The following is a 26,811-nucleotide window of genomic DNA, read 5'->3' as shown; positions in this document are numbered from 1 at the left end:
AGGAACTGTGCTAAATAAATGGACAATAACTCTTTTTTCAGGGTTCTGTCTCTGTTTTACTTAGCCTTTTGTAGTGATTCTCCCAACTCTACAGTAGGTAGAAGTTCCTTCCAAAGACAAGGAAGAATTTTACCTCTTTATTCTGAGAAAAAGCATGAGTTTCAATGATATAATAGGAGAATAGGAGCTTATAAGATACAGAAAGAAAAACAGAAAGAAAATAAAAATAAATAGCTAATAAGTTTCGTCCTATCTCAAACTCCATCTCAAATAGAGGAATAAATAAGTATCTCCAACCCCCTCCATCAGTACCACCAGAAAAAGGAGAAAGTTTTACGAAAATGCTTTGTAAGCCATAGGATAAAATTCAAAAATTACTGTAGTCTTCCTTTCTAAGCAAATAAAAAATGCTTTAAAATGTAACTGAAAATCCTAAATTGAGCTACCACTCTGGTATTCAAGGATTAACTGCCTAGTTAGATTATCTAACCCTTCACTTCTCTTCTTCCTCTAAGAAGTGTGCCTTATGAACAACCACCAGAGAGTCGGGTAGCGGAATCTGCATTTCGGGAGCACAGAGAAAAGGCGGGCATAAAATAAGGGCTAGTAGTTAACGAAGGAGAGTCCGCACTTACTAAGTACAAGGATAAAGTAACAAGATAAACTTTTTCAGCTAAAAAAAGGAACTAATTTACTCACATTATCTTTAGCCAAAGTAATAATCCTGGAGAAGGAGCGGGATTTGTACATTTAGCACCAATGATGCTGCCATGGCTCAAAAACGCAACTTGTCTCTAAGAATCACTTTAGAACCACTTTACCAGTTACACAAGAAAACCAGCTTCACAGTCACACCTTACATCTCACCAAAATACAGGGTGGCCACCAAGTCTAGAAATATAGACAAATACAATAAAGGATTTATTGTTATTGAATTATACCATATGGCAAAATAATTATGTCTCCAGAATCTATGGTCACCTAGCAACATCAGCCCCCTTATTTTTGAAACTTAACGATGCCTTTTGTCTCCATTCTCAAAAGCACCAAAGACACTGTGCCACACACTCTAAAAATACTTGCCAAAAGAGAAGTCCCAAAAGTGTTTTTGCTATCATTACAGTGTGTCCCCAGTAGGAAACAGTATTCATCATAGCACTTTTAAAACCGTGAGTCATTAATTTATAGTTGCGATACATGTGAGGGAAAATCAAAGTTCGGTTATTGGAGGACATTAGAAAAGTTAGGTAGAAGACAAGACGCAGGCGCTGATAGCCTGGCAGGCACAGGGCACACCACCAACCAAAACCATGAGCCCTTTCTACCGGAGTGGCTGGAAGCGTTCGCCCTGAGCACACATGCCTAAGAATTCACAGTAAGTGAAATTCAAACTCTTTCCCTCTTACCATTACATAATCATTTTTCAACACCCTAACAAGATTTTTCATGTCTTCCTAATCCCAATTAGGAATCATAGTAGCTTTATCACTGTGAATACAAAACAAAAATTGAGAGCTGCTATCGATAAAACCCTGAGTGTTTTGGTATATGGTGCAAGTTAATGATTCGGTGATGCCATGATCGGGTCATGTCCATGACGAATTTTCAGAGAGCAGCCTAGAAAAGTCAATCAGCGCTGCTGTCTATTTTTATGATGCTGGAGGCAGTACAATGGTAGAGCTCACTGGCACCGTGTGCCAGGCAGGACACGAGGATTTTACTCATAGGGTTAGGAATTCCAGTCCCAGAGAAGGCCAAAAGCAAAGGTCTAATGTAGACAGTTAAGATAAAGCAGCCTAGCCTGAAGAGGAAGCTAAAAATGTTCTGCTTTGGAAACTGCCATATTTGTGACCTCATGGCAGACTGAGAAAACCAAAGAGCTCCAGAAATCACACAAGTAGTTAGTTCACTGGGGTTTTACAATGCCCTGTGGCTGCTCAGTCGGGAATCCCCTGAAAAAGAAGTTCATGAGGTTTAATAATAGGTGACAGATCACCTCAGTAGGTCCAGTTTTGCAAAAATATCCATGCCAAAGACCACAGAGGTACCTGTTTGACATGGTCAAGGTTGGTAAGTATTATACTAGTCTTCGTCTGAATCATGTAAGCTATAAGCCTAAGATTACAAAAAGAAAACGGGGGATAGAAAAAAGCCAAATCTCCAATCACAAATCTACCTTGATTCCAGTCACTAAAATTTCACATAAAGACCCCTTTTCAGTCCAAGTTACCCCGTGCTCAATGGGAGGACAGTTACACATGGTACCTCGTCTCAACCCCTAATTAAATCCCAGTTGGTAAAGTCATTCACATTCTAAATGGGAACCAACTCCTCACACTGCAGAATGTTAGCACTGCACAATAATCCACAGTGAAGGAAATGCTGAAAGGAACCTTTTACTTTTTTTTTTTTTTTGATACCCTTACTTGGGACATCAAAACACCGTAGCATTACTTCCTAAAAATAATAGAAATTACGTTGACTCGCATGAAACAAATCTATTTACAAATCTATTTAAGAATAAAAGTTGGTAACTTAAATTAACCATTGAAATAGGAAAAAACACAAATAAAAATGGATTGAGAAGTCCGTTTGCAAATGTTAGGATCCATTTATTTTGTCCAGTTTTACACCAAAGTTTCATAAACTACTGAAAACTATACTTTGATGGAAAACATGACTCCATTACTAGTTCTCCTGCTGTAAACAGTCCCACAATTTATATCTTTGACATGTGGCCACGGATTTTTACACTGCCACCAAAGTTCTCAGTCAATATACAAATTTCTACTAAACCAAGCCATAAACAAATCTTTAACTGAAAAGCTCTGTCTACTCGTTTATAATCTGTTACCTGGAAAAAAAGCAGAAGGTCTCTCCAGCCACCTAATCACCATATCAATGACACATGCCACAAGAGAGAAGCACTAGTTTATTTGATTGATCATGGTAGATAAACTCCAAATAACAGAGAAATTAACAAATGCTTGACATTTGCTCAACATCCATTATTCTGACACTGCTTTCAGAATTTCAAAGCCTGGGAGTATGCTTAATCAACATTCATATTCCCTCGTGAGCTACAGGCACCATATTGCACCCCGCCTTCATACTGATGAAAACTGCATATTGGCCATTTCCAAAATGTTCTGGGACTCCACACAGGGCCCCTTTTCTCTCTTGTTCCTGCTCTGCAGTTTTCTTTTAAACACTTCCAAGACAAAAGCATCTGCCAGTTTTTCTCTCTAGGGATGTATGCAAAATGAACTTAACAGTTTTAAGGCAGGAGTAACCCTCACATCTAAATTCATTCATAGGACAGAAAAGGGCCTAAGAGGCCTCTCCAGGGACAAAACCCTGCTGAAATTCTCCCCACACACAACAGTGGGAGCTTTATAAAATCTAAGTCCAGACAATTTCCAATTCAAATGCCCAACATAGCATGACCTTTGTCAGATCTCTGAGCCCAAGATGCACCCATGATTTTTTATTCTAACCAGCACAGACATTAGACAGGGCACTATTGCTAAGCAGGAGGTTCAATATTTGCATGCTCTTCTATTGTGAAAATGTAACAGTGACAGCACTGTGTCAAATTCTTTTCCCTCTAGAACTTTAACTCCATAGGAGAGGCATGGCTGACAGATGACTCCCCAACATCTGTGTTACGTACACTGCACAGCTGAGGAGCCCTGGATCACTGTCAGAACATCGTGGAGCTGACCTGCACCTTTCTTACGCCTTCTTCTTATCCCTGCCCCAACCCACAAATAAATAAATATCCACAATATAAATAGTGCAATTTTTAACAAAATATAAAGATGGCAAGACAGATTAACATAATTTATAGTCATTAGGCTGTTCACGTAGCAGCTCAACATATGTTGTATAAATGTCCTATACCGAATAATTTATCATATCTGACACAGTGCACATCATATTGTTTTATTTAATACACTTACTAAAATTTCATGGATCAAGCATCACTTCTGAAAGCACTGAGAAAGCACTAGAAAATATTTATTCACCTCCCGTGATTTATTTTGATTACCCTTACAGCTACATGATAGAGTGGAACTCACAAAATTACAAGGTTAAGGTTTACACAGCCATTGCTTCATATACTAAAATATAACAAATGGCTCCGTGTCTGTGTTATATTTTTACTTTCATTTAGTGTTAAGTAGAACAGTAGACTAAGCACTTAGCTGCCTACTGAATATTTTAATATTTTTAAATAGGACTTAAATATCTTGGCCCAGAGAGTGGGAGCTTAAGTAACAATTTCAGGAAAGAATAGTAAGTCCTTTGTAGGGTACTAGTTAGAACAACACTGCCAAAAAAAAAAAAAAATCCAAGCATGCTTCAAAGTCATCATCTCCTCAAAAGAGATCACAAAATAAGCACGGGCCCACATCAGAAAGTTAGCAAGAATTCACTGAATGCATAAAAGAACACAATACTATGCTAGGCAATACAGCGTAGAGCTGGAAGATCAAATCACAGCAAGGCACACAGCTCCCATCCAAAGGATCTCACAATTAACTCAAATAGAAAGCAAAAAAGAGAAATGTCTACATTCCAAATGAACAGGTAAAAGTAACTACAATGGCCAAAGCAAACAAAAACAAAACAAAACAAAAACTCACTAGAGCTAATATTCAAGAGACCAAAAAAAAAAAAAAAAAGGATGAGGGAGGGACAGATGGGGAAAGGAAGGGCAGGAAAGGAGGGAGTGGAAAAGGGAGAGACGGACAGAAGGAAGGAGAGAGGAAAAGAGAAAGGGAGAAAGGGAGGGAAATAGATTAGACGTGGCACTTGAGATTCTTCACACTTGAGATTCTTGTTCATCACTTTTCTCCTAAAATGTTTTATCTGGGGGAAGGTCTCCAAGATAAGGAAAATGAAATGAAAAGAATAGTAAAAAGATCAGCTAGAGGAGAGGAGCTGAGAGCTTCAAAAGGCAAGGTCAACAGGGCTTTTCAAAACAAAAACAAAAACATGAATGCTTGTTGGCCTGATCATGTCTGGGAGAGCTATTAAAAACTTTATTGTATCAACTGCCTTAGGAAAGAATACTAAGCAAAAAATCTTTTGTTTCCAATGGACTATTTTGTTTAAAATGTAGTAAAAGTGAGATGAAGACAAGACAAGGAAATTATCTTTTTTAATAACTAAGTCAGCTCAGGTGTGGTGGCTCACACCTGTAATCCAAGCACTTTGGGAGGCGGAGGTGGGTGGATCGTTTGAGTACAGGAGTTCAACAGCAGACTGGGCAACATAGCAAAACCCTGTCTCTACTAAAAATACAAAAAATTAGCCAGGTGTAGTGGCACACGCCTGTAGTCCCAGCTACTTGGGAGCCTGAGGTGCCAGGATCACCCGAGCCCAGGAGGTCAAGGCTGCAGTGAGCTGAAATTGCACCACTGCACTCCAGCTTGGGCGACAGAGTGAGACGCGGTCTCAAAAAAATAATAATAAGTTTTATGTCCATCTATGAGTGATAAATGAGAATTGTTCCCAAGCATCTACAAAACAATAATCTTCTCACAAAAAAACACTCTCAGGCACCCAAAGAAGCGCCATATGTTTCAAGGTGTAGATACTACAATCCAGAAGCAAGGCATCAGCTTCTCAAAAACTTGACCTTACCATCATATCACAGGAGAACTGACAGTCAATGAGATACTTTGTGTGGAGTAAAGAAACCACAAAGCCATGTAATATTGTATTGCAAGTCAGGCAGCAGACTGACTTTAGATGAATAACAGGTTATTGTAAAAATACTGACGGTTCTATCATACTGCACCCTCAGAAAGGAAAGATAAAGACGATGAAGTCAAATAGAGTTCAATATCAAAAACAGTAAAGTTCCAATCTCCCAAAAGAAAAGAACTAAAAATAGGAAAATAATCTTGCTCAGTTTAATGCCTGGTGATAATGGTACCTGGAAAATCCTAAGTACAGAATAATTTAACCCTTACAGCTTTATGTCTGAGCAACAAAACCACTATAGCCATAATGCGGGGTTTCTATGAAAGTGAGTGCCAGCATTAACAGATAGCCTTAAGAGTTGGGATGGTGGTAGAGAGGTTACGTATCAAAAAATTCAGTAAGAGGATATTGAGAGCATTGAAGAAAAGAACGAGTTTGAGCGTTGCAAATTCTTGCTGGGACCCCTATCATCACCATCACTCTGGCATTTTATTTCTAAACAAGAAATATATTTTACCTTTCTGAGATTATTTTCTGGTTACAAGCCAACCATTATGAACCTTTCAGTGAATCACTGAATAGGGCACTTAAAGGGATAAACAATTATAAAAATAACTCTGTCACAGGCGCATACATTTTATTTTATTTAGTGATGTAATAAGCTTAGGGGCATATATCAGGTCCAAAATGGTCTTGGTCATTAATTTAAGCAATAAATCATAGGTCTTGCCAACAATGACGGCAAACAGATGCTAACAAGGAAATGTATTATTTAATATTGCCATGTGTTATAAAAATGTAAGTGTGTTTAAGACATGTCTTAAATTTTTATAATAATATGCATTTAATACATTACTGTTTTGACACACGCAGGAATCAGATTTATAGGGCCCATTCCATAGCCTCTTCTTCTGTGAACCTGAGAGCATATTCTGGGTTGTTTTTCTTTGTGTTTTTTTTTTTAAAGAGGGGGAACCTGCAAAGTTCATGTTTGCAACTATCTAATTGGTTGTCTTGCTGTTTTGCAGTAAATAATGTCAGCATTGAAACTCATTAAAAAGAATGAATCTATGCACTTTGCCTGAATTTGAAAATAGAACATCTAAAAATTATAATTTTTAAAGAAACATTATAGCCTAAGAAATATATAAGAACACTTTTATATTAAGTTGGCAACTAATTTTTTTTTACATTCATTTTGAACTGTTTCTGCATGATACCAGGCAAAAATTACTCAATTAGCAAGTTTACAAGTAAAGTTCAATATTCAAAAATTTGAAAGTAACTAAGAAAAACTCCACTATATATCTTCATGCAGAAATTCTAAGAATCAAACAGTAGTATATCAAAACACAAAGTAACTTAAAATGGAGTCTTTCTATCCATAAATTTGGCACATTATGCCAAACCATAATATTCCCCATCTAATATTTCCTTTTAGAGCAGTAGGTTTATATTCCTTTGCCAGCAGGTCAAATCCTCCTAGGGAGAGGGCTTGTGAGAAAAGGGAATTAGGGGCTAAAAAATTAATCCAAAACCTCTTTTAAAAAAAAAAAAATGAGCTTTTTTTTTTGTTTTTTCACATCAACAAGATACTAACTCCACTAAACGTATTTTTTGTTAGTAATTATTTTGTTTGAGTTTCCTTTTCAACCAATTCTCCTAGCTGCCAACATGGTCTTCCCTCTTTTTTGTGTAGGCAAGGAGTTCATTCTTTAGAACACTTGAGGAAGCAGTGCTCGGAGTATGGAAACTAAATTTTCTTCATTAAATCTACTGAAGCAGATATTAAAAATGCATTTAATATACTGGCAATGGTCGGTGGGCACCGCTGACTGTGACAGGCCAGTTACTGATGATGTGCCGTCAGATGGCCTTCTCAGCAGGCGCCTGGGTCTCAGGCTGCTGAAGGACAGCAATATCTTCCCCTGTGTGTAAGCTCTATTCATCTCCCAAGTATTTACTAAATCACAGGCCTCTGCACACATAGCCCACGTTTTCAGCGTATGCTAACAAATGATGGATGGCCTCGTCAATTCGTTATGTCCTGAAAGCATGGTTTCCTGCCATTCCAATCATCAAACCTCAGCGCTTCAGAGCTGATCAGTCCCAGGGAATGTATTTTGCAGGCTCCATTAAAAGAGTAGAAGTTCTTCCATTACAGTCTCTGGTACTCTCCTCAACTATTTGTTGTTTCAACCAATTATTTGGGCAGAATATTCAATAGGTGTTCAGGTACTATAACATGGGCAGGTTTTTTCCTGATGTTCATCAAGGTGTAATTTCTTTTATGACAAATCAGTGGAGGTATCTGAACATAAAATATTTGATAGAGAAATTCATGTTTTAAAAGAATTTTCCTTCTAGATACCATGGGCAAAATCTTAAAAATACTGTATATCATCATATTATATTTATTATGTTATATTATATTATAATGTAAGTGTATTAGCCAATGCACTTCAAAGGAACTTCCAAGGCAATAGCCATTCTGTAAATCATCTAAGGCTTTTAAGACAATAATTCACACACATTCTTTTAATTATAATCTAGACAAAGGCACAAACTGCTTAAAAATTCTCCTGACAGTTCCAAAGTTAGATGACAAAAGTTCAACTTGTCAAAGAAAAAATATTCTTAAAAGAACATTTATTTTCAGTTCCAAGGTTATATATGTCAGTTGTCTTTTCCATAAGCCATAAGAACATTTTTTCTCTATAGCTTATCTACGGAACAGAAAATAAATAAGAGCACAGTCATACCCTTTACTCAGAAACAGTAAACTTCATAAAAACAGATGAACTTACCACAACTAAACAGAAAGCTGAGCTTTGAGGAAATGGGGTGGTATTAAAGAGCCAAACAACTGCTATAAATAAGCTTCTTGAAATGCTAAAAAGAAAAAATTGTTTTAAGTGCCAGACTCCCATTTAGCCAATAGCCACATAGGCACCAATACACCTCCAGCCAGTGAAAGTTCCACCACACTGTCCTGCCATTCACCTCAACCTTAACCTCAAGATTAAGCTCATTTTTATCGCGCACAAAGGTCATCTGTATTAGGTCAAAATTCAAAGTCCCTTGTCAGAAAAGGTTGATATATTCCAACCTTTCCTTCTCCATGCATCAAATTTTTCATGGTAAAGTCATATTCAGCAGACAGTATATTCAGCAATTTATTGTGCCATTGTAATACAGTGCAGAATACAATCGTCCAAAAAGCTATCACATGAATAAAATATTTTTCATGACTCTGAACCAAATCTAGACTCCTTACACACCTCTAACAGAGGAAATAAAACTAACCAAGTCTTGTTTCCATGCTTCAGAATAGTTATATGGCAAATAATTGTCCCTAAAATACAATCTATAGCATAATTATGTTTTTGCTTCCATAGTCTTTGGGAATAGGTAACTTTTTTCAAAGCGTCAATGAAATTTTTAAGTGTTTTTTTCTTTAATGCAAAAACATCTCACTTGTTTTAATACTTTTATTCAAATCTGGCCTAAGCAGTTTAACTGAAGTAGGTCTAAACCTGAAACCCTCTCTTTGATCTAGAACCTAGAGGAACATAGGCTCTATGACACAATGAAAACTAAAGGAGAAAAATTACTGTCTTGCCCAATTCATTACTATTACAATTATGTGATCAGCAGAACTGCAAAAATAAGATAAATCAAAGGAAAGATTTGAGGGCACCATTCTAGAATACATCGTAATTAGTAAAACCCAAAGCCTTAAGGAATAATCAATCTATTATCTTTAAAGCGTTTATGCAACTCCTTTATGTTTACCACAAGGACTTTTCATAATCAGTATATTAGTTATGATGAATGGCTTCAAGATCATTTTAAAAACTCTCATTCTTCAAATGTGATTAATACCTATATTGAACACTAAAATCAGTGTTCACACTGATGTGATGATCTAGGGCGTCCTATAAAATCTCCATGCCCTGGAAGACTTACACCTGAACTTACATATTTATTGGAGTCAAGCCACTTCCTGACAGAGCAGAACCCTGAGTCTAAAACTGGTACTCACTCAAATATCGGTCATAAATGCATAAACCCCTTCTTACCAAGTTGAGACAAAAAAGTGAAAGAGCTTCCAGATATGAGTGGTTGCATTTGAAAAAAACAAGTAGACAAGAAAATACATGGAAGGGGGTGGTTTTAGGCAAAATATTTTCAGTTCTAATATTCTGAGTCTAACTATCATATCCATAAATACCACTGCAACAAGCAACCATGAATAAGTAATGGTACCAATAATATAACAGCAGCAGCAACCAGTGTAGTATCAGGAACCATGCTAATCATTTTGCATGTACTATCTTACTTCAAATTCAGAACAATTCCATTTTATAAATGAGGACTCTAAGGCACCAAAAAGTGAAGAAACTTACCAATTAGGTATCTTCCCTCTGTTTTTTTTTTTTTATTGGAATAACTGCCAAATGAAAATGTAACATCTGAGCTTGAATTTTTCTAAAAATAATTTCTGACATGATAAATCCTCGGGTGTACCACTAGAGCATTTCTAAATTCGTAAAGAAAGTAAAGAATCACGGTAATGTCCCTAAACTTAGCTAATTTATCAATTTTAAAAGGGACTCATTTTTCTAAATGAGACATGTATACATGGCTTTTAAAAAAAAAAAATTCAAGCAGCATTCTTTAGGCAAGTTCAATCAAATGTCCATTATGAATGTACCATAATACTTACAATATACTAGGTACTCCTAAGGCCTAAGACTAGAATTCTAGTTCCCATGCTAGCTACGGTAAGGGAAAAATAAGGAGAAAGCCCAACAATCACAAAAATCTTGTAAGAATGAATGAGTTACACACGGTAGTAGTGTGAGTCTCTTTCAGAAAAAAGGCTACAAAAATCAGAACAAATTAAAAACTTCCATAAAAGACAACCCTTGGAGCCATAATGTACAAAAGTCTCAGACTAGCGACAGAATGCAGTGGTGTGTGAGGTTTAACAACTGCCTTTGGTAGTGAGAGGTGGTGGGGCTGGAGAAGGGGGAAGCCCTGGTTGTACCATTTGCCAATTTCTGTGGTGTAAACACTCCCACTGTGGATGAATTTTAAGCTACCAATATGAGGTCGCGGTTTGTAGAGGCTGGAAAAGATGCTCACAATCAGCTCTCACGAGCTGGAAAGAGCACCAGCATCCATTGGCTGTAGGCCAAATTCAGCCCACAGACTTGTTCTGTTTGGCCAGGAAAATGTTGGCCCACACAATGCTTTAAAAATTCAAACAAATTGACAACATTTAAAACTCAGGATATTTTATTTTTTCTTAAAAAAAAAAAAAAAAAATCAGATCTAGAGCTGCTTTCTAAAGAGTAGAAGGCCTGGCAGCACCAGGCCCACATTCTGCATGGCACTGGATGGCTGGCATAAAGTGGCCACTGCCTTGTCGGTACACACAACTGTACTTTCGCCTAGCTGCAATCCCAACCAGGTCAGCTGCATTTATTCACTTGTTATTGATACTTGCCTGTCCCCTAGAGGGATGGGAGTCTGTGATCTCTAATTTAAAAGCATGAATGGACAGTTTTGCATCCAGATGTGGAACTCTGGTCAAATCACTGGGTAGGACTCCTCCCTCAGTTTCTGCATCTGCAACATTAACAGATTTGACCAAATTATCTCTAATTGCGATCTCGACCCAACACTGGCATGCTTTATAAGTCACTGAATCTGAATAATAAGAGAGGTATGCAGGTCCCTCCCGAGCAGCTTTTATGATCTGCATGTAGAGAGTTCCAAATGCGCCCACCAACATGCAAATAAAAAATTGAACATGTTATAAACTTGAGGTTAAATGTATTTTTATCTTTATACATTTTAGTTGTCCTCAGAAAATGAGAATCTAGATAATTTTAACTTTATACATTAGGAAATAGCTATTTGTTACATACAGGTTGGAAGAGTCTGTGGACTTTTTAACATTATACAAGGAAGAGTCTGCCTCATATTCCCAGTCCATTTACCACCTTAGCTAAATGGGGCTCGAAGTGCAAGTTAATTTCAAATTTTATTAGCTTTCCCTACCAATACTATCAGCAAAAACAAATAGCAGTGTAATACACCTTAAGTAAAGGATATCAGCTTGAGAGAACTGTAGACAGAAACAATATTTTTTTTTAAAAGTGCCTACCTTCATGTGTAAATGTAGAAGATACATTCAAATGACTCTTCACCTCCCAGATCTCAACCACAAAAGAAGCCACTTACAAGAGTCCTATACACACCACATCATAAGCTACAGAATCATGGGAAGATAAGGTGTGTTACAGGCATGAATGTCCAACCACAAAATCTCCACCCTGCGTCTCTATTCATCCTAAAACATGCCTAGATGAAACAAAGTTCTACTGGAGAATTATCATAAATATCTATGACAGACACTGATTCATAAATGTGCTGAGTGTAAATCTGGATCATTCATACTAGGCTGAGCTGAGGATGTACAAGTCAGTTTGCTGGTAAGTGAGTTTAGCCAACACCAGCATCCCAAAGTTGAGTAGACCTTTCCCATCCTATATAGTGCTAACTGCAAACTTGGGGATTTTCAATAGTCTTAAATGATGAACCTTGTAAATATCAACATCTGCTATGCCTCCTATTTCATATAATAGAATAAACACAAGTTCAGAGTTTATGTCTCATCCATTTTTGTTCCTGGAATAAATGACAAGTCTTAATTAACAGTGACTGAAAAATAATTAAAAATAAATATATGTTGGGGGAGGGGGGCAGTGATGATATACCAGGTATTTTAAGTCTTAGTCTTCGATATGACTACTACTCCCAGGACAACCTCAGAAAAAGACTGGGCTTCACACAGAATTGCCTCAATTAGCAGGGGCCGGTGTTTGGTCAGGGAAAGACCCAGTACTTATGTATTTAATTGAACAGCTATATTAAGAGATATGAATCTACCTTACTTTTTTCCTCTACTTGAATTGCTTTGTTTCAAAATATTTATTCTCATAGTTTTGAAGTTATTGCTTTAAGTATAATAGCTTTAAACATTTTTTAGCAACTGAATCTTAGTATTTCAAACACATAAAAGAAATAGGTCCTGAGAAAATTTAACATTTTACTTTGGATGAAAAACTGCAGAGCCCTCGTTATCGCAATGAGATCCCAGCTATTTATGAGGTCACAGTTTGAACACCACAGTAGGTTAAAAAAAAAACAAACTTTTACTTGCTGTCAGGAAGCCAGAATGAATAGAAAAGATCACCCTTCAGCCAAGAGACGTAACTTGAAAATGACAAGACATGTCGCTGTTCCTTGGCATGAAAGAAGCTTTGGCTTACGAGGAAGGACTACTGACTCTTCACTATATGTTTCATGAAAGGGTAGGGATGGGAAGAGAGGAAAGAAAAGGTGAAGCAGGTATTAGTTCCTCAAAGTGGCTAGAACAGGGTTGGATTAGTGATCAGCATGTACCATCTTTCATACGTGGGTCACAGATTGGTCTACTCTAGCTTCAAACCCATGGACCAAACAATCCAGGATCTAGCTGTGTTCTGTTCCCCTAAGAAATGGAGAACTGTCATTCAGTTAGGAGTTTCACCCTAGCTGCTTAAATGCCTTCACTGTGTATACAGCTCACTGTTTAAGCAACTTGACAGCAGAATGGAGAAAAGAGAAACGTATCTTCAAGTATACATTTGAAAACATCTCCCTTCAATAAAAAGACAATTGAAAATAAAGAAACATTTACTCTTTACCTATATTCTATATGATCTTTATGCCAGCGCATGACTTCATACATTAAGGTCACTTTTCAGATTTAATCTAGTAAAATATATATTGATTATTTTGTTTCTAAGGAAAATTCAACCAATACAGCAAAACTATACAAAATGTGTAATAAAAACAATGGCAAATTCAGTAAACTTTGTCAAAAGTTTAAAAAAATATTATTAACCTATACTTCTATTGAACCTTTTTGTTTTCCCTAGACAAGTATATAATTTCTTCTTATTGCACAAGCAATCATTCTGGTAAGGGTTATTACTTAGTAAACTAAAGTTTGATGCCTGAATATAGATTTTTAAAATGAAGCCAATACTCTAATCACATGAAAATTTCCCCCAAAATTAATAAGAAATATAATTATAGCATGTGGCTTCTTCTCAGAATAACATTATCTGAGACTTTCTTCAACTACTCCTTTGCGAAGAATTCAAGCTCATATCCCTTTCTCAGCTACACAATCCAAAGATGCACAAATATCTAATAAAAGCTCAACGCTTCTTTTAGAAATTAAAGGGGTCATATACTAACATAATAACCTTTCAGAAGAATCTTTAAAGCTAAGCTACGATGTAGCAACAAAGTAAAAAAATACAGAGAGAAAAAATTTTTAAAAGATTACTAAAGAAAACACATGAAATAATCATACTCTTTTCTTAGACATTCCTACCTAGTCCAATGATCAATACAGAAATAACCCTAGATATCTTTCCTGGGTATATGAATATTAATTTTAAAGATCATGTAAATTAATTCTATTTCTATGGCAAAACCATCAGTAGAATTTCCAGTTCGATAAAAGCCTTTCTCTCGCTTTCTGAGCTATTCTTACTTATTATTCTGGAACTCAGGTCCACCACAACATTATGAGAAGCGTAGAAAATTGACCACAAACTGAGAATCAACTTTCATTTCAATTGAGAGAAACAAGGCCAATAGGAATAGTATTTCAAGTACACCAAGCCCTACAGTATTAATTATGCATTGTAATGCTCCCTCATTCTTAAAAATCAGTGAATCTAGGTTTAAAAGGTTTTTTTAAGTGCCATTATATATCACTGTGAAATACTTAAAGCAAGTTTCTGTTAACTATACAATATTCAACTGATAATCAAATCTTATGTGTTCAGCCATACAACTGTTCCATATACACATTTTCATTTTCTGTAAATCTATTGCCCTTTGTCTCAAAGCAAAACTATGTTTTATGTTTCAAAAGGTTACTACTCAGACATTTCTTCTACTGTACATCAGCTACCTTCTACCAAAATTCATATTTACCTTTCATTAAAAACTTACAGAGAGCTCTACACTGTGTGCTGTTTTACATGCCTTATTTCACTTCACCCTCACCACAGCCTCAAGGAACTGAACAAGAAGAGACAACAGAGTGAGAATGAGATTCTGGAGCCTGACTCTACTTGTGTATGATATCCTGCTTCCTCCACTTCCTAGCCGTCGGACTTCACCTCTCCTTTTACAGATGAGACAACTGTGACTCAGACAAAAAGAGACAGAGCCAAGTCATTTCTCAGAACAAACTGTTAATAGGAAGCTAGAAGAATGGAATACAAGACTCCCTCTGGAAAAAGGAGGCATCTTAAAATGTATCAGGTATTGGGGGTGGGAGGGATTGTTCAAAAAAGACAACCATAACCAATGGCACACCAATTAAACCAAGCCACCTAAATAAGTGGAAGAGCCAAGTAAAACTGTTGTGCTTGTCCCAAGCAAGTTTTGTTAGCTACTCCACTCCTTGTCAGATTGGACTCCTAAGTTCACCACCAAGAACCACTAAGTTCCACAATGTACACAGCACAATACACCACAGGGCCAGTTTTAACTCGTTTTCTGGTAAAGAGAGAGAGGTGAGGATTTCAAGAAGATGACTAAGTACATTGGTTTAAGCACAGGATGACCAGCCAGACAAGTTTTTACCTATTACTTTTGAGATTTTACTAGGAATAGGAATTTGAAGCACCTCATATGAGTGAATGGTTGCCTGTGTCAGGATCTAAGAGTGGGAAGACAGCAGGAGACATGGGCCAAGAGAGATGATAAAAAAAAAAACCATGCCTCAAAATGTGGAAAACACCATTAGAAAAACCTAAGCCAGAATCTCTAAGGGCAAAGATACATCAAAATAATACAGACATCTATCTGTTTAGCAATTGATGGTACCAAGAGTTTGATTTACGATTCATTAGTACAGCCACTAAATAACTAATATATGGTAATGGAACTCAAGGAAAAATTAAAACTTGTGCCAGAGGGCTTGGTCTACTAGCAAAATAATTCACAACAAGGTATATCCTACGTATTGTAATCCTAAGAACGCTACTTAACCATATCTGAACTATTCAACCAATCCTTTGGCTTCTAATATTCTATAGCTATTGGATGTGTCTCACATTAGTTTCCTTAGACTCCAAGCTATCCAAAATTAGTCACTACATTACCTTATCTATTTTGTTTTGTTTTATTTTGTTTTCAGAAATGGGGACCTGCTATGTTGCCCATGCTGGAGTATAGTGGCTATTCACAGTCACAATTACAATGCACTATAACTTCAAAACCCTGAGCTCAAGTGATCCTCACATCTCAGCCTCCTGAATAACTAGAACTACAGGCACCTGGCTATTTTGTTGTTATTGCTGTTGCTGTTTGTTGTTGCTGTTTTAATACCCAAATAGTGCCACAAACATAGTGAGCACACTATTATAGACCACATGCTAATAAGTGGTGAAAAACTCTAAATACCAATGAAAATCATCAGCTAATTGTAGGGCAGATCGTTTCACATAAAATGGCGGCAGTGGCTGACACTGGTTAAATGAATATTCTGGTGAGAGAAATAGAGAATCACCATTAGGCAAACACCAGTAATAACTGCTTCAAGAAAAAGTCAATGGATGCCAAAATGAATGGGAAAAAGGGTGATGAGAAACAAGAAATCTGCATAGTCTCAAAGTATATCCCCACACGGCATTTATTAAAAGGAAAAATAGTAACTTTACAGTGCAGTTGTAATAATTAAGAGAAAAAAAAAAACTCAAAGGTAATCCCACACCAAGGAAACTGTGGAGTGTCTCAAAATGAAGAATTAGGGACGAGGTACTAGAAGATTCTAGGAGCTGGAACTAGTCATGAGGTGGTCCTACTAGATATTGGTCAGACTTTGTCAACTAGGCAGTTTCTGGAACAGAGTTTATGAGTATGGGTTGAGCACATGAGGCTTAACAAGCTCGTGATAAAAGAGTTCAGGTTTAGTCAGTAATTGTAGCTTGGTCAGGTGGAGCCTGTTTCGTGAGTCATAGTGCAAGTTTGCAACTTATGGCTATATTTCCACTCTCAAGTAACACATATGTAAGACTATAGTGAAACATACTAGTTCTACTGTACATTTTCAATTTTTCTTCTTGTCCTTATGAAGCAATGCCAATGTCATATGTCGCAAAATTATTTTCCTATCATAAAACACTGTTAGTTTTATTTGTTGATTATAAAGCTATTAAAGAGCTTCAGAATTTTAAAAATAATAATAATAGTAACATCAGAACTACCAGCTTCTGAGTACAAATCAAGGCAGACACCACCTTAATCAAGTGAATAACGTTAATGTCTCCAATAATAAGACATATGAAGTCCCAGACCCTGATGTAACGCACTAAGTAGGCCACACCATCACTTCCAAGGTACTCTTGCCAAAAGTGTTTACCCTCAGTCTAATAATGAGAAAATAAATATCAAACACAAATGAAAGGACATTCTATAAAATTCACCAGTACGCTTCCAAAGTGTCAAAATCACAAAAGACAAAGAAATAGTAAGAAATTGTCACAGACTGGAAATGACTTAAGACATTACAATTAAATCCAATGTGTGATCCTAGAAAAGGGACATCAGTGAAAAAAAAAGCAAAGTTCAAAAAATGTGTCTATAGATTAACAATATTGCATTAAAATTAACTTACTGATTTTGACAATCATACCATGGTAACGTTAACATTAAGGGAAGCTGGGTGAAGGGTATATGAGAATTCTCTGTCATATTTCTGCAACTTTTCTGTAAGTTTAAAATTATCCCAAAAAAATCTCCCAAAAGTAACATATAATCAAATATATATGGAGTGCTTGGCCAGGAAATTATAATGTAAAATATAACCTTATAAGTAACAGCTGATTGGACTAGGGGCTTCTAAGAATGTCCACAAGAAAGATTAGAAAATGTCAATCAATAAATGTGTCCTCAGCAAGTACTCAAATGCAGTATATCCTATGTTTTAGGTACCAAAGGGCCCATTACAGAAAGTGTTCAAATAACATTATTTTGTTATAAAGTTGATGAGAATTTTTAAAAAATGATTCCTAGGTGGGGCCACCGTCTGTGTGGAGTTTGCACGTGCTCCTGACGTCTGCGTGAACTTTCTCCCAGTACCCTGCTTTCCTTCCGCATCTCAGTGACGTACGTGTGAGCAGAACTAGGATGTCTAAACGGTCCCAGTGTGAGTATGGGAGTGTGTGTGAGTGTGTCCCATGCTGGGATGGCTTCACACCTTGCAGCCTGAGCTGCCAGAGGCCACTCACAATCCTAAACTGGAATAAGCGGGTTGGTAAATAAATGAATGAATAAGTGAATAAATGCATGAATACAAATTACAGTAAAACAAAAATTCATAAATCTATGATAATCATACATACAAATGACAATAAAGATGCGGTATACAAGTGCTCAGCAAGCTCACCACATTTGTTATTATTTGCTTTTTGTGTTTTGTTTTTAGAGACAGGGTCTAACTCCTATGGCTCAGGCTGGACTGCAGTGGCACGTTCCTAACTCACTGCAGCCTCAAACTCCCAGGCTTAAGCAATCTTCTCACCTCAGCATCCTGAGCTGCTGGGACTACAGGCATGTGCCACCACAGCTGGCTAATTTTTAAATTTTTTTGTAGAGACAGGGTCTCGCTCTGTTGAACAGGCTATTGTTTGCTTTTGAACACATGGTGGTAAGAGGTGCTTCTCACAAATTTCACTTTGCAAAGACATACTCTCAGATTTAACCCACCACCACTATGATCACCATCACTCACTGATTCACCAAAAATTGGGTGAATAATTATCTTGTTTAAGCTCACGTTAATTTCAGTGTTTAATATTAGATGTGTTTTGAGTCTTTATTTAGAAGTATTATGACCAGAAAGATGCTATAGGAACTTAATTCTTGTTTATAACAATTAGCATATGGTAAAATTGCTCTCATTATACATTGTTTCACTTAAAGTTGCAGTCTCCAAAGCCCCACTGAAGACATTAAATGATGACTTACTGTACGGTAAAACTGTAGAAACGAACAGAACAGAATGAGGGTGAACTTTGGAGTTGTAAGATAGCACAGATCACTAAATCCTACTCCTTCATTTTAAAGTGAAGGATTCTGTGAGCAAGTAAAACACAGGGACTTGAAAAGACATAATTTTGTAACTTCAGTGAAAACAAGCCATGAAGAAGTGAGGCTATCCCAGAATTCAGAGTAAGAGGAAAAATTAAGCTGGAGAAAAAATTAAGCTACATCTTCACCTCTCAGCATTTACTAAACTAAATTTCAGCCAGAAAGATTTAAAAATTCAGAATAAAAAACAAAGCCATAAAGCACCTAAAAGAAAATTTAGGTGAAATATTTTTTTCTTTCATATATTAGGATAGAAAAGAACTTCCGAAGTATAAAGGCAAAAATGTCAGAAAAAAAAAAGCATACATTGAAAAGTTAACCACATCCAAAGCAGAACAACATTTAAAATCAAACAACTCAGAAAATATATGCAACAAATATGGCATATATAGGACCAACGTCCTGAACATATGCAGATCAATAAGTAATAAATCAATAAACAATAACAACAAACATGCCAACAGAAAATTAGGCAAAGGATACCAAATAGGGTATTTCAAAAGAAAATTAAATGGTCAAAAAAATTTGCAAACAGGTACAATCTATAATAATTTTTAAAATGCTAACAAGATGTCATTCTTGATTGAACATATTAAAGATTAAATAATGACTCCCCTCCATACTGGAAAAGTTGCAGAGACAGACACTCCCATGCTCTGCTAGTAAAAAGACTAGTACAATTTTTTTAAATTTGTCAATATACATCAAAACCCTTGAAAACATAATTATCCTTTGATTTGAATTAGCTATTGATTGTCAAAGTATCGCTGTGGACTTAGAGTCCCTGAGACCCTCTCACAGGTCTCCAGGGTCAAACCACTCTTTTTATAAAAATAGCAAGACATTATTTGCCTTTTGCTCTATATTCACATTTGGACTTATGGTACAAAAACGATGGTGGGTAAAACTGCCAGCTCCTGAGCATAAATCAAGGCACCAATCAAGGCACCATAACTGTACTAGTAGTCACTGTATTTACTGCCACACATGTGCAGGAAAAAAAAAAAAAAAAGACTTTCACTTAAGTTTATTCACTTATTAATTGCACTAAATCTCAACCCTTGAATACACAACCTTTTAACATTCTGTATGACTGGAGTAAATACAAAGCACATATACTTCTTATCAAAGTATGATGGTTGACTCCCAGGAAAGCACTTGTATGATTGTTTGAGAGCTGAACTAGCTACTTTTTCTACGGAACACCATTTTTACTTGAATGAATGATAACCAAGTACAATTATTCAGATTTAAGTATCTGGCAGACATTTTCTCAAAAATAAACAACGTGAGCCTGTCATTTCAAGGAAAACAACTGATAGCATTTGTTGTTAATGATAAAATTTGAGATTTCAAGGGAAAATTCACATACTGGAATGCTCATATCCATCACCACAAGCTTGACAGCTTCAAATCTTACAGACTCCTAGAGATGATATTAACAAATGTAATTTTTTGATATTGTACAATGAAAGGTGACAACATTTGGAAGATCTGCATAACTCATAAGCAACATTTTACAAAGGAATAATGCATGATAACAAATCAGGCGTGGGTAAAAGATCCATTCAAAGTTCAAAATAGGCCAATGGATTATCATATAGTAAGGTAACAATCACCTTGATATGGTGATTCACCCATCTCGGCCTCTGCAGTAGCTGAGTGTCTGGGTCTAAAGGCACATGCCACCACACCCAGCTACTTTTCTGGATTTTTATTAGAGACAGGGTTTTGCTATGTTGCCCAGTCTGATCTTGAACTCCTGGCCTCAAGCGATCCTCCCGTCTTGGCCTCCCAAAGCACTGGGATTACAGGTGTGAGCCACCACACCCACCCCTAAATAGCTCTTTAATCCCTTCTTTTGTGGATTAGTAGTTCAGCTCTCTCTAAATAAACTTTCCTGTGGAAGGAGAGTTAGTTATTTATTCCCTGTATGGCATTTGGGAGAAGTGAAAAAGATTTGAGTATATCATGAATAAGAAAGAAAAGAGCATAAGAGAATACGCCAGACAGCATGGTGTCCCACAGGAAGAGAACCTTTCATAAGTGTTGATAAAGTAACAGACACTTACTTATTATGTAGACAAGCTATTTGCTGGAGAAAAGAAAGAAAAAGAGAAAAAGACGGAGAGGAAGAGAAAGAAAAGCAAAATTGCAAGTGATTGCACACATAGTGAGAGGAGAATATCAAAATGTATGCTTTCTCTTAAAACTGCCCAGAAAAATCTACCTATTCCCTTGGCTGACTAGTCTTTACTCACTTCACTGTTCATGTGCAGAACTGGCAAGAGTTAATGACAGAAAATTAAATTATATGTCAATTTTGTTCCTTCTTAGCAAGTCTGATAAAATACTAAAAGCTATAAACGGATAAATATTGCCCTAAATCAAATCTGGATAATATTGGAAAGAGACTCCTTCATTTTACAGACTAGGAAAACCAAGTCCTTCAAAAAGTGAAGTCATAACAGAACTCAAACTTATGCTTCAATTTGTACTTTAATACGTATTATCCAATAACCTCTCTTTCCTCAAGAAATTACTTCTGTGGTGATGTTTGCTTGGGGGCTGAATACGTCAAGGATGGGGAAGCTCTCCATTAGGGATAACCATGCTCAGCGCCACAAAACTAAACGGTACAGGTTTGGATTTGGTTTTTCATTAGGAAAAAAGTTTAAAAAAAAATTATCTGCTTTTTAACACAACATAAATACAGTGACCTGGTTGCCCTCAACTGGTTCCTCATGTAATGTTTGGGTCTCAGTTTCCACTTCATTAAAATTAGAAATCTGTATCATTCCCAAAGTCCTTTCTTAGAAAGTTGGATAATTCTAAAATCGCTGAAAAAAGAAGTGTTTGGGGGAGGACGGAAGTATGAAATACATCCGGAATGTGTGTCTATATAATATATATGGAGAAACTTCAGATCTGGTTGTTCAAATGGCCAAAGACCCAAGAGTGGAATCCCTGGGGTACCCTGCTCTCTGATTGGATTGAAAACCCCTGAGGTCACTTAATTCCACAGTCAACAACACAAGCCACAGTCAAACAGTATGAAGCCGCTTTACCCCTATGCTCCCTTGTTTGTTTCCAGTGGCCAATTGAAAAGGGTTCTCCATTTCCTCCTTTCGAATCTACAATTCATATTCCCACCCATCATTCATTCCTAGTATTTGTCAGTTAACCTCTGGTCATTTATGAAGCACCTACCATGTGCACCCATCACCTAGCACATACCACGTCTTCTATAAATATCTGTTGACTTGAATTTAATTGCAAGGCCTTGGGAGGCTGCCATGAACTCATCGTTAAGAGTTTTGTGCGGAAGGCGAGTGAAAGAAGAAACCTTTTTTCGCCAACCTTGGCCTCCTAACGCCTGACACTAGAGTTCCTCCCCACTAATGTGTGACACGTGGTTCCTAAGCGCTGCCTGGGCGGCCCAGGCACTGCTGCTGCAGGGAAAGGGCTGTGAGAGGGGAGAGATGGACACTTACCTGGGAAACCTCTGCTTCAGCTTCCTCAGGCTCTGCCTGGTGGGCGGCACAGACACTAGGCACTGGGCTATCTCCTCGTACTGAGCTTTGGTCAGTATCATGTTGGGCCAGGGACCAGGAGGTGGCGGGAACAAGGAAAAAACACCCAGGGGCTCGAGTAGCCTTGGTGCCGAGGGATGAGGGATAGGCAAACAGCGGCACAGGCCCGGGTCCTCGCCTGCTCGGTTTGCCCCAATCCCCCCTGAAACACACCCCTAGCTGCAAAAGCGGGGCGGACACTCGCCCGGTCTCAAGCTCCACCGGCACCTCCGCGGCGGGGGCGGGCTGTACACCGGAGTGCCCGTGCTTGGCTTACTGAGCAGCCGCAGTGGGTGCGGCCGAAGGCAGCTAGCCGCCATGTCAGTTAAGGGCAAACCAACCAGGAAGTAGCAGCCACCCTTGGAAAGGCGCCGCGCCAGAGTTTCAGCTGGCAGATAGGTATCCCAGGCATCGCCCACCTGGGATCAAAGGATTAACAAGGAATGCTTTGTACTCTCCCAATTACTAGAAGCCAGGGCGGCCTGACGCACAGACCAGGAGGCAGGTCTCATGAGTGCCCCGCGATCCTTCAGCGTGAGCCCCCGAAAGCCCCTGCCGGAGCGCGCGATTTGAATACACTTCCTAACGCGCCAGTTTGAGCGCTCCTCGGAGACCGGCCTGCCGAGAAACCACGTCTTCACTCCACCAAGTCTGTCATGGGTCGAGCGACTCACTAGGGTCGCTGTAAACATAGTTTAGCTTGTGTTGAGGAAGTCCTACAACTTCTCTACATCGCGTGGAAGGCAGTTTTGTCCTTGTTGAGAAGCAGACTTGAAACAAATCCGACGTCATCAAACAGCTGGCAGTAAAGAATGTCACTTTCACTCCTTGCAGTGAGCTGCTTAAGGACTAAAATCACATCTTATTGTCTTTGTAATCCAATTCTCAGAAAATAGTAGGCGCTCAATAAATGTTTGGAGTAATGAGCCAATCTTTTTTTGTTTTCCATATATATTATGAATGGATCTCAGTTCTCCTAAAGCAATTTATTGGGATATCAGTCCCTCCTGTAATCTCTTTTCTGAAATTTCTTTGGTTCTTAGAAGGTCGTGTGTTGTGTTTCTCTTCTGATTTCAACAAGTTAAGCAAATGAAAGCAAAGGTGCTTAGACTTTAGAGAACCTGTAAGTGGTTTAAAATTTTTCACCTGGATTAATGCCTGGGTTGGAAGTTTTAGATACACCTCCTTGAATAAATTCCTTAATCCATCGAAGCCTCATTTCTTTTGTCTGTAAAACTGATTTAATTCATGGGGGTGTTTTATCTGTGTATGTTTGATTTAGAGATGGGGTCTTACTCTGCCGCCCAGGCTGGAGTGCAGTGGCTCCATCATGGCTCACTGCACCCTCGAACTCCTGGGCTCCAGCAATCTTCCCACCTCAGCCTCCCGAGTAGTTGGGACTACAGGCACATGCCACGACACCTGGCTAATTTTTAAAATTTTCTCTAGAGATGACGTCTTCCTCTATTGACCAGGCTAGTCTCAAAACTCCTGACCGAAAGTGATGCTCCAGCCTCTACCTCCCACAGTGCTAGGATTACAGGCACGAGCCACTTCGCCCGGGCATGGGCTATTTTTAAGATTAATAGGCGAATACAAATAAAAGATCACATAGCGTGATGTCTAGAAGACAGTCCATGTGAAATATTAGGTTGGTGCAAAAGTAACTGCAGTTTTGGCTATAAATAAATAGACTAAGTAAGACTACTTGATAAAAATGGACAGGGTGTTTACTAGGTATTGTTTTACAGGCTCCCCATGCACAGACTCGCTTAATCCTCATAACTTCCTGCGAGGCAGGTACTATTGCTATTATCTTCCTCTTCCCTTTTGTACAGAGTGAATAAACAAAGACATAAAAAGGTTAAGGAACTTCTAGAGGTCATGAGGATAAGTAGCAGTAGTAAGATTTAAACTCCTGAAATTTGGTTCCAGTGTCAGTGCTCTTGCCAACTTTCAGTAATGCTTAATTACTACATCAAACAGTCACACTGTCTTAAGCCAAAGGTTAAGGATTTTTTTTTAAAGGGAATATTGTACATTTCAAAGAATCTTTTAGCCTGGGTTTTTAAAAACTTTACTACTTTTAACTTTCTGAGACATCTCAAAGTCCGATACCAACAGTGGATCCTGAATTGAACAACCAGAGTTTTTCCTGAATATTTACATCAGAATGTTTTCTTCCCATATGCTTTGCATCTAGCTCTGATTGTGTGACATTAGTACATAACTATTTATTTATGGCAGCGTGGCCTGGAGTTGCCACCTGGCTAGTTTGTTGCTGACCCTGCCATGACTTTTACATGAAAGCTAGCTGACGATAAGCAGACACCACTTGATCCTCATTCCTTTCCCCTTCCCAACTTTACTCTTTCCTTCACAGCCATCAGATTTTTATAGAAAACATCAGTTCAAGGATGTTTGCACCGGTTATGTTTTTAATTTTTTTATTTCTTCTAAAACAAAAACAAGAAAAAGGGACACATGTGCGGAACGTGCGGGTTTGTTACCTAGAGTATACACGTGCCATGGCGGTTTGCTGCACCTATTGACTCATCCTCTAAGTTCCCTCCCCTCACCCCCCACCCCCCCTACAGGCCCTGGTGGGTTACACCAGTTATTTTTACAGCAGCTCTTCTCTCTGGCTCTTGTCCTGCATTTACCATCACAACCCTTCAGAAAAATGCCAGGGTTGTTTTTCTGTTTTTATTTTTAACATGTTGACAGTTTATAATTTTGACCCAAATCCAGTAGATTGTTTAGAATTAGTGCTGGGAAAAAAAACCACAGTTATGTTGCTGTTTTCACCGGCAGTGACAGTAATGTTGTTTATTAGGCACAAAATAGAAGCAAAAAAAGCAGAAAATTTCTAGTTGTTGTTTAGGTTTTTTTTGTTTTTTTCTTGTAATGTAAAATGGCTAGAATAAGCTGATTATTCCTCTAAGGCATCTTTTCTCCCTCCCTTAGCCTCCTCCAGCTTGCTGCCATCTCTCATCATATCCCATGCCCCTCATCTACTGCTGTTACTTCTTCTAGAGCTGCCTCTCCATTCCTGAAGTTCCCCACTGTTTCTTAGTTAGCCAGCAATACCATTTCCCCACTAAATGGGGTAGAATCATGAAATGAAAACACAAAACTAAAAACCCAAAGAACTGGCTACCTGTTTAAAATCAGCCATAAAATGTGTGGCCTTTAGCAACGGATAGCCTAATTCTGAATGTCCTCCGTGGGAGAAAGAATCTAAAAATATGGAAAAGGTAGAGGAAATCAGCAAGAAACTGTGTCAAAGTGGGGACCAGTGCAGCTCCCTGGAAGAACCTGTAGTCCTGGATGGACTGGAGTGAAGCCCTTCACTAGATTTCTTTCTGCCAATTTTTGGATGACATGACTGTTGAACAACTTTAAAGGAGTATGGAGTTTGGCAGGGAAGCATCTGAAGGTCATTGCAAGAAGGGTACTAACACAAAAGACTAAAAGTGGGAATGAGCCAGTCACATGCATGGGGAAGTTACTCTGGTCGGAGCGAAGAGTTCCAGGCAGAGTAAAAGGAGTCGAGGATGTTTGACCTTGGAAAGAGTTAAGTCATGTTTTCAAACAGACTGTTGTTCACTGAGTCTGCCAGATCCAGTGCATGTTTTTAAAAAATAAATACTGACATGTTGTTTTTATATATTGTAAAATCGGATTCTTTTGATGGAGTCTCAAAGTTATCACATGGATTTAAAAAAATAATTGAAGTTTATTAACTGGATAGAGAAAAAGAAGGGAGCTAATATTATTTGAGCCCCTATTATGCACAGTCATTATCCTATTATACCTTATCTCACTTAATCTTCACAATGACCCTATGCTGTAGAGTTTATAGTCCCTGATTTACAGATTAGGAAACTGAGACTCAAAGACAGTAAGGACTTACATGATGGGTCCAACTACTAAGTTGCAAAACCATGATTTGAACCCAAGTTACTCTTATTATAAAGCCTCATGTTCTCTATTGCACTGTATTGTATTGTGTATATTGTATTGTAGTTCAAAAATGATTTAGAAAACTTTGGTTGAATTACCCTCAGTGAAGCATTTATTCTGTGAAACGGCCTGAAATAGCTGGCTGCTTCTTTGGCTACCAGATGCCTGTTAAAGGGGCAATAACCTTCAATTTTGACATGTAGCCAAAACACACTTTGAAAAATATTGTTTGGCCACTTTGACTAAAAAAAAAATGTTATATTTTTTGCTTTGTACAATGGGCCACCACCTTAAGTAATATATCTCTTGAAACCACAGG

General features: G+C 37.8%; 1 protein-coding gene and 1 pseudogene across 3 annotated transcripts in view; both read right to left on the bottom strand.

The window, feature by feature from the left end:
- LOC103245877 (uncharacterized) overlaps positions 1-22,539 on the bottom strand; it is a 35,067-nt pseudogene extending 12,528 nt beyond the window's left edge.
- CDIN1 (CDAN1 interacting nuclease 1) overlaps positions 1-22,793 on the bottom strand; it is a 227,003-nt gene extending 204,210 nt beyond the window's left edge. Inside the window, exon 1 of one of the 3 annotated variants that reach the window (XM_008017111.3) lies at positions 22,449-22,793. In XM_008017111.3, coding sequence (XP_008015302.1) covers positions 22,449-22,549 — 101 coding nt within the window. In that variant the 5' untranslated portion in view covers positions 22,550-22,793. The remainder of the gene's footprint in view (positions 1-22,448) is intronic. The other 2 variants (XM_008017110.3, XM_038009811.2) reach the window with 2 other exon arrangements.
- Between the last annotated feature and the right edge of the window lie 4,018 nt (positions 22,794-26,811).

This window comes from Chlorocebus sabaeus, chromosome 26 (genome assembly GCF_047675955.1).
Source record: "Chlorocebus sabaeus isolate Y175 chromosome 26, mChlSab1.0.hap1, whole genome shotgun sequence".
Classification (NCBI taxonomy): Eukaryota; Metazoa; Chordata; class Mammalia; order Primates; family Cercopithecidae; genus Chlorocebus; species Chlorocebus sabaeus.
The sequence above is the reverse complement of the archived record's forward strand: the minus strand, read 5'-3'. Positions and strand labels throughout refer to the sequence as shown.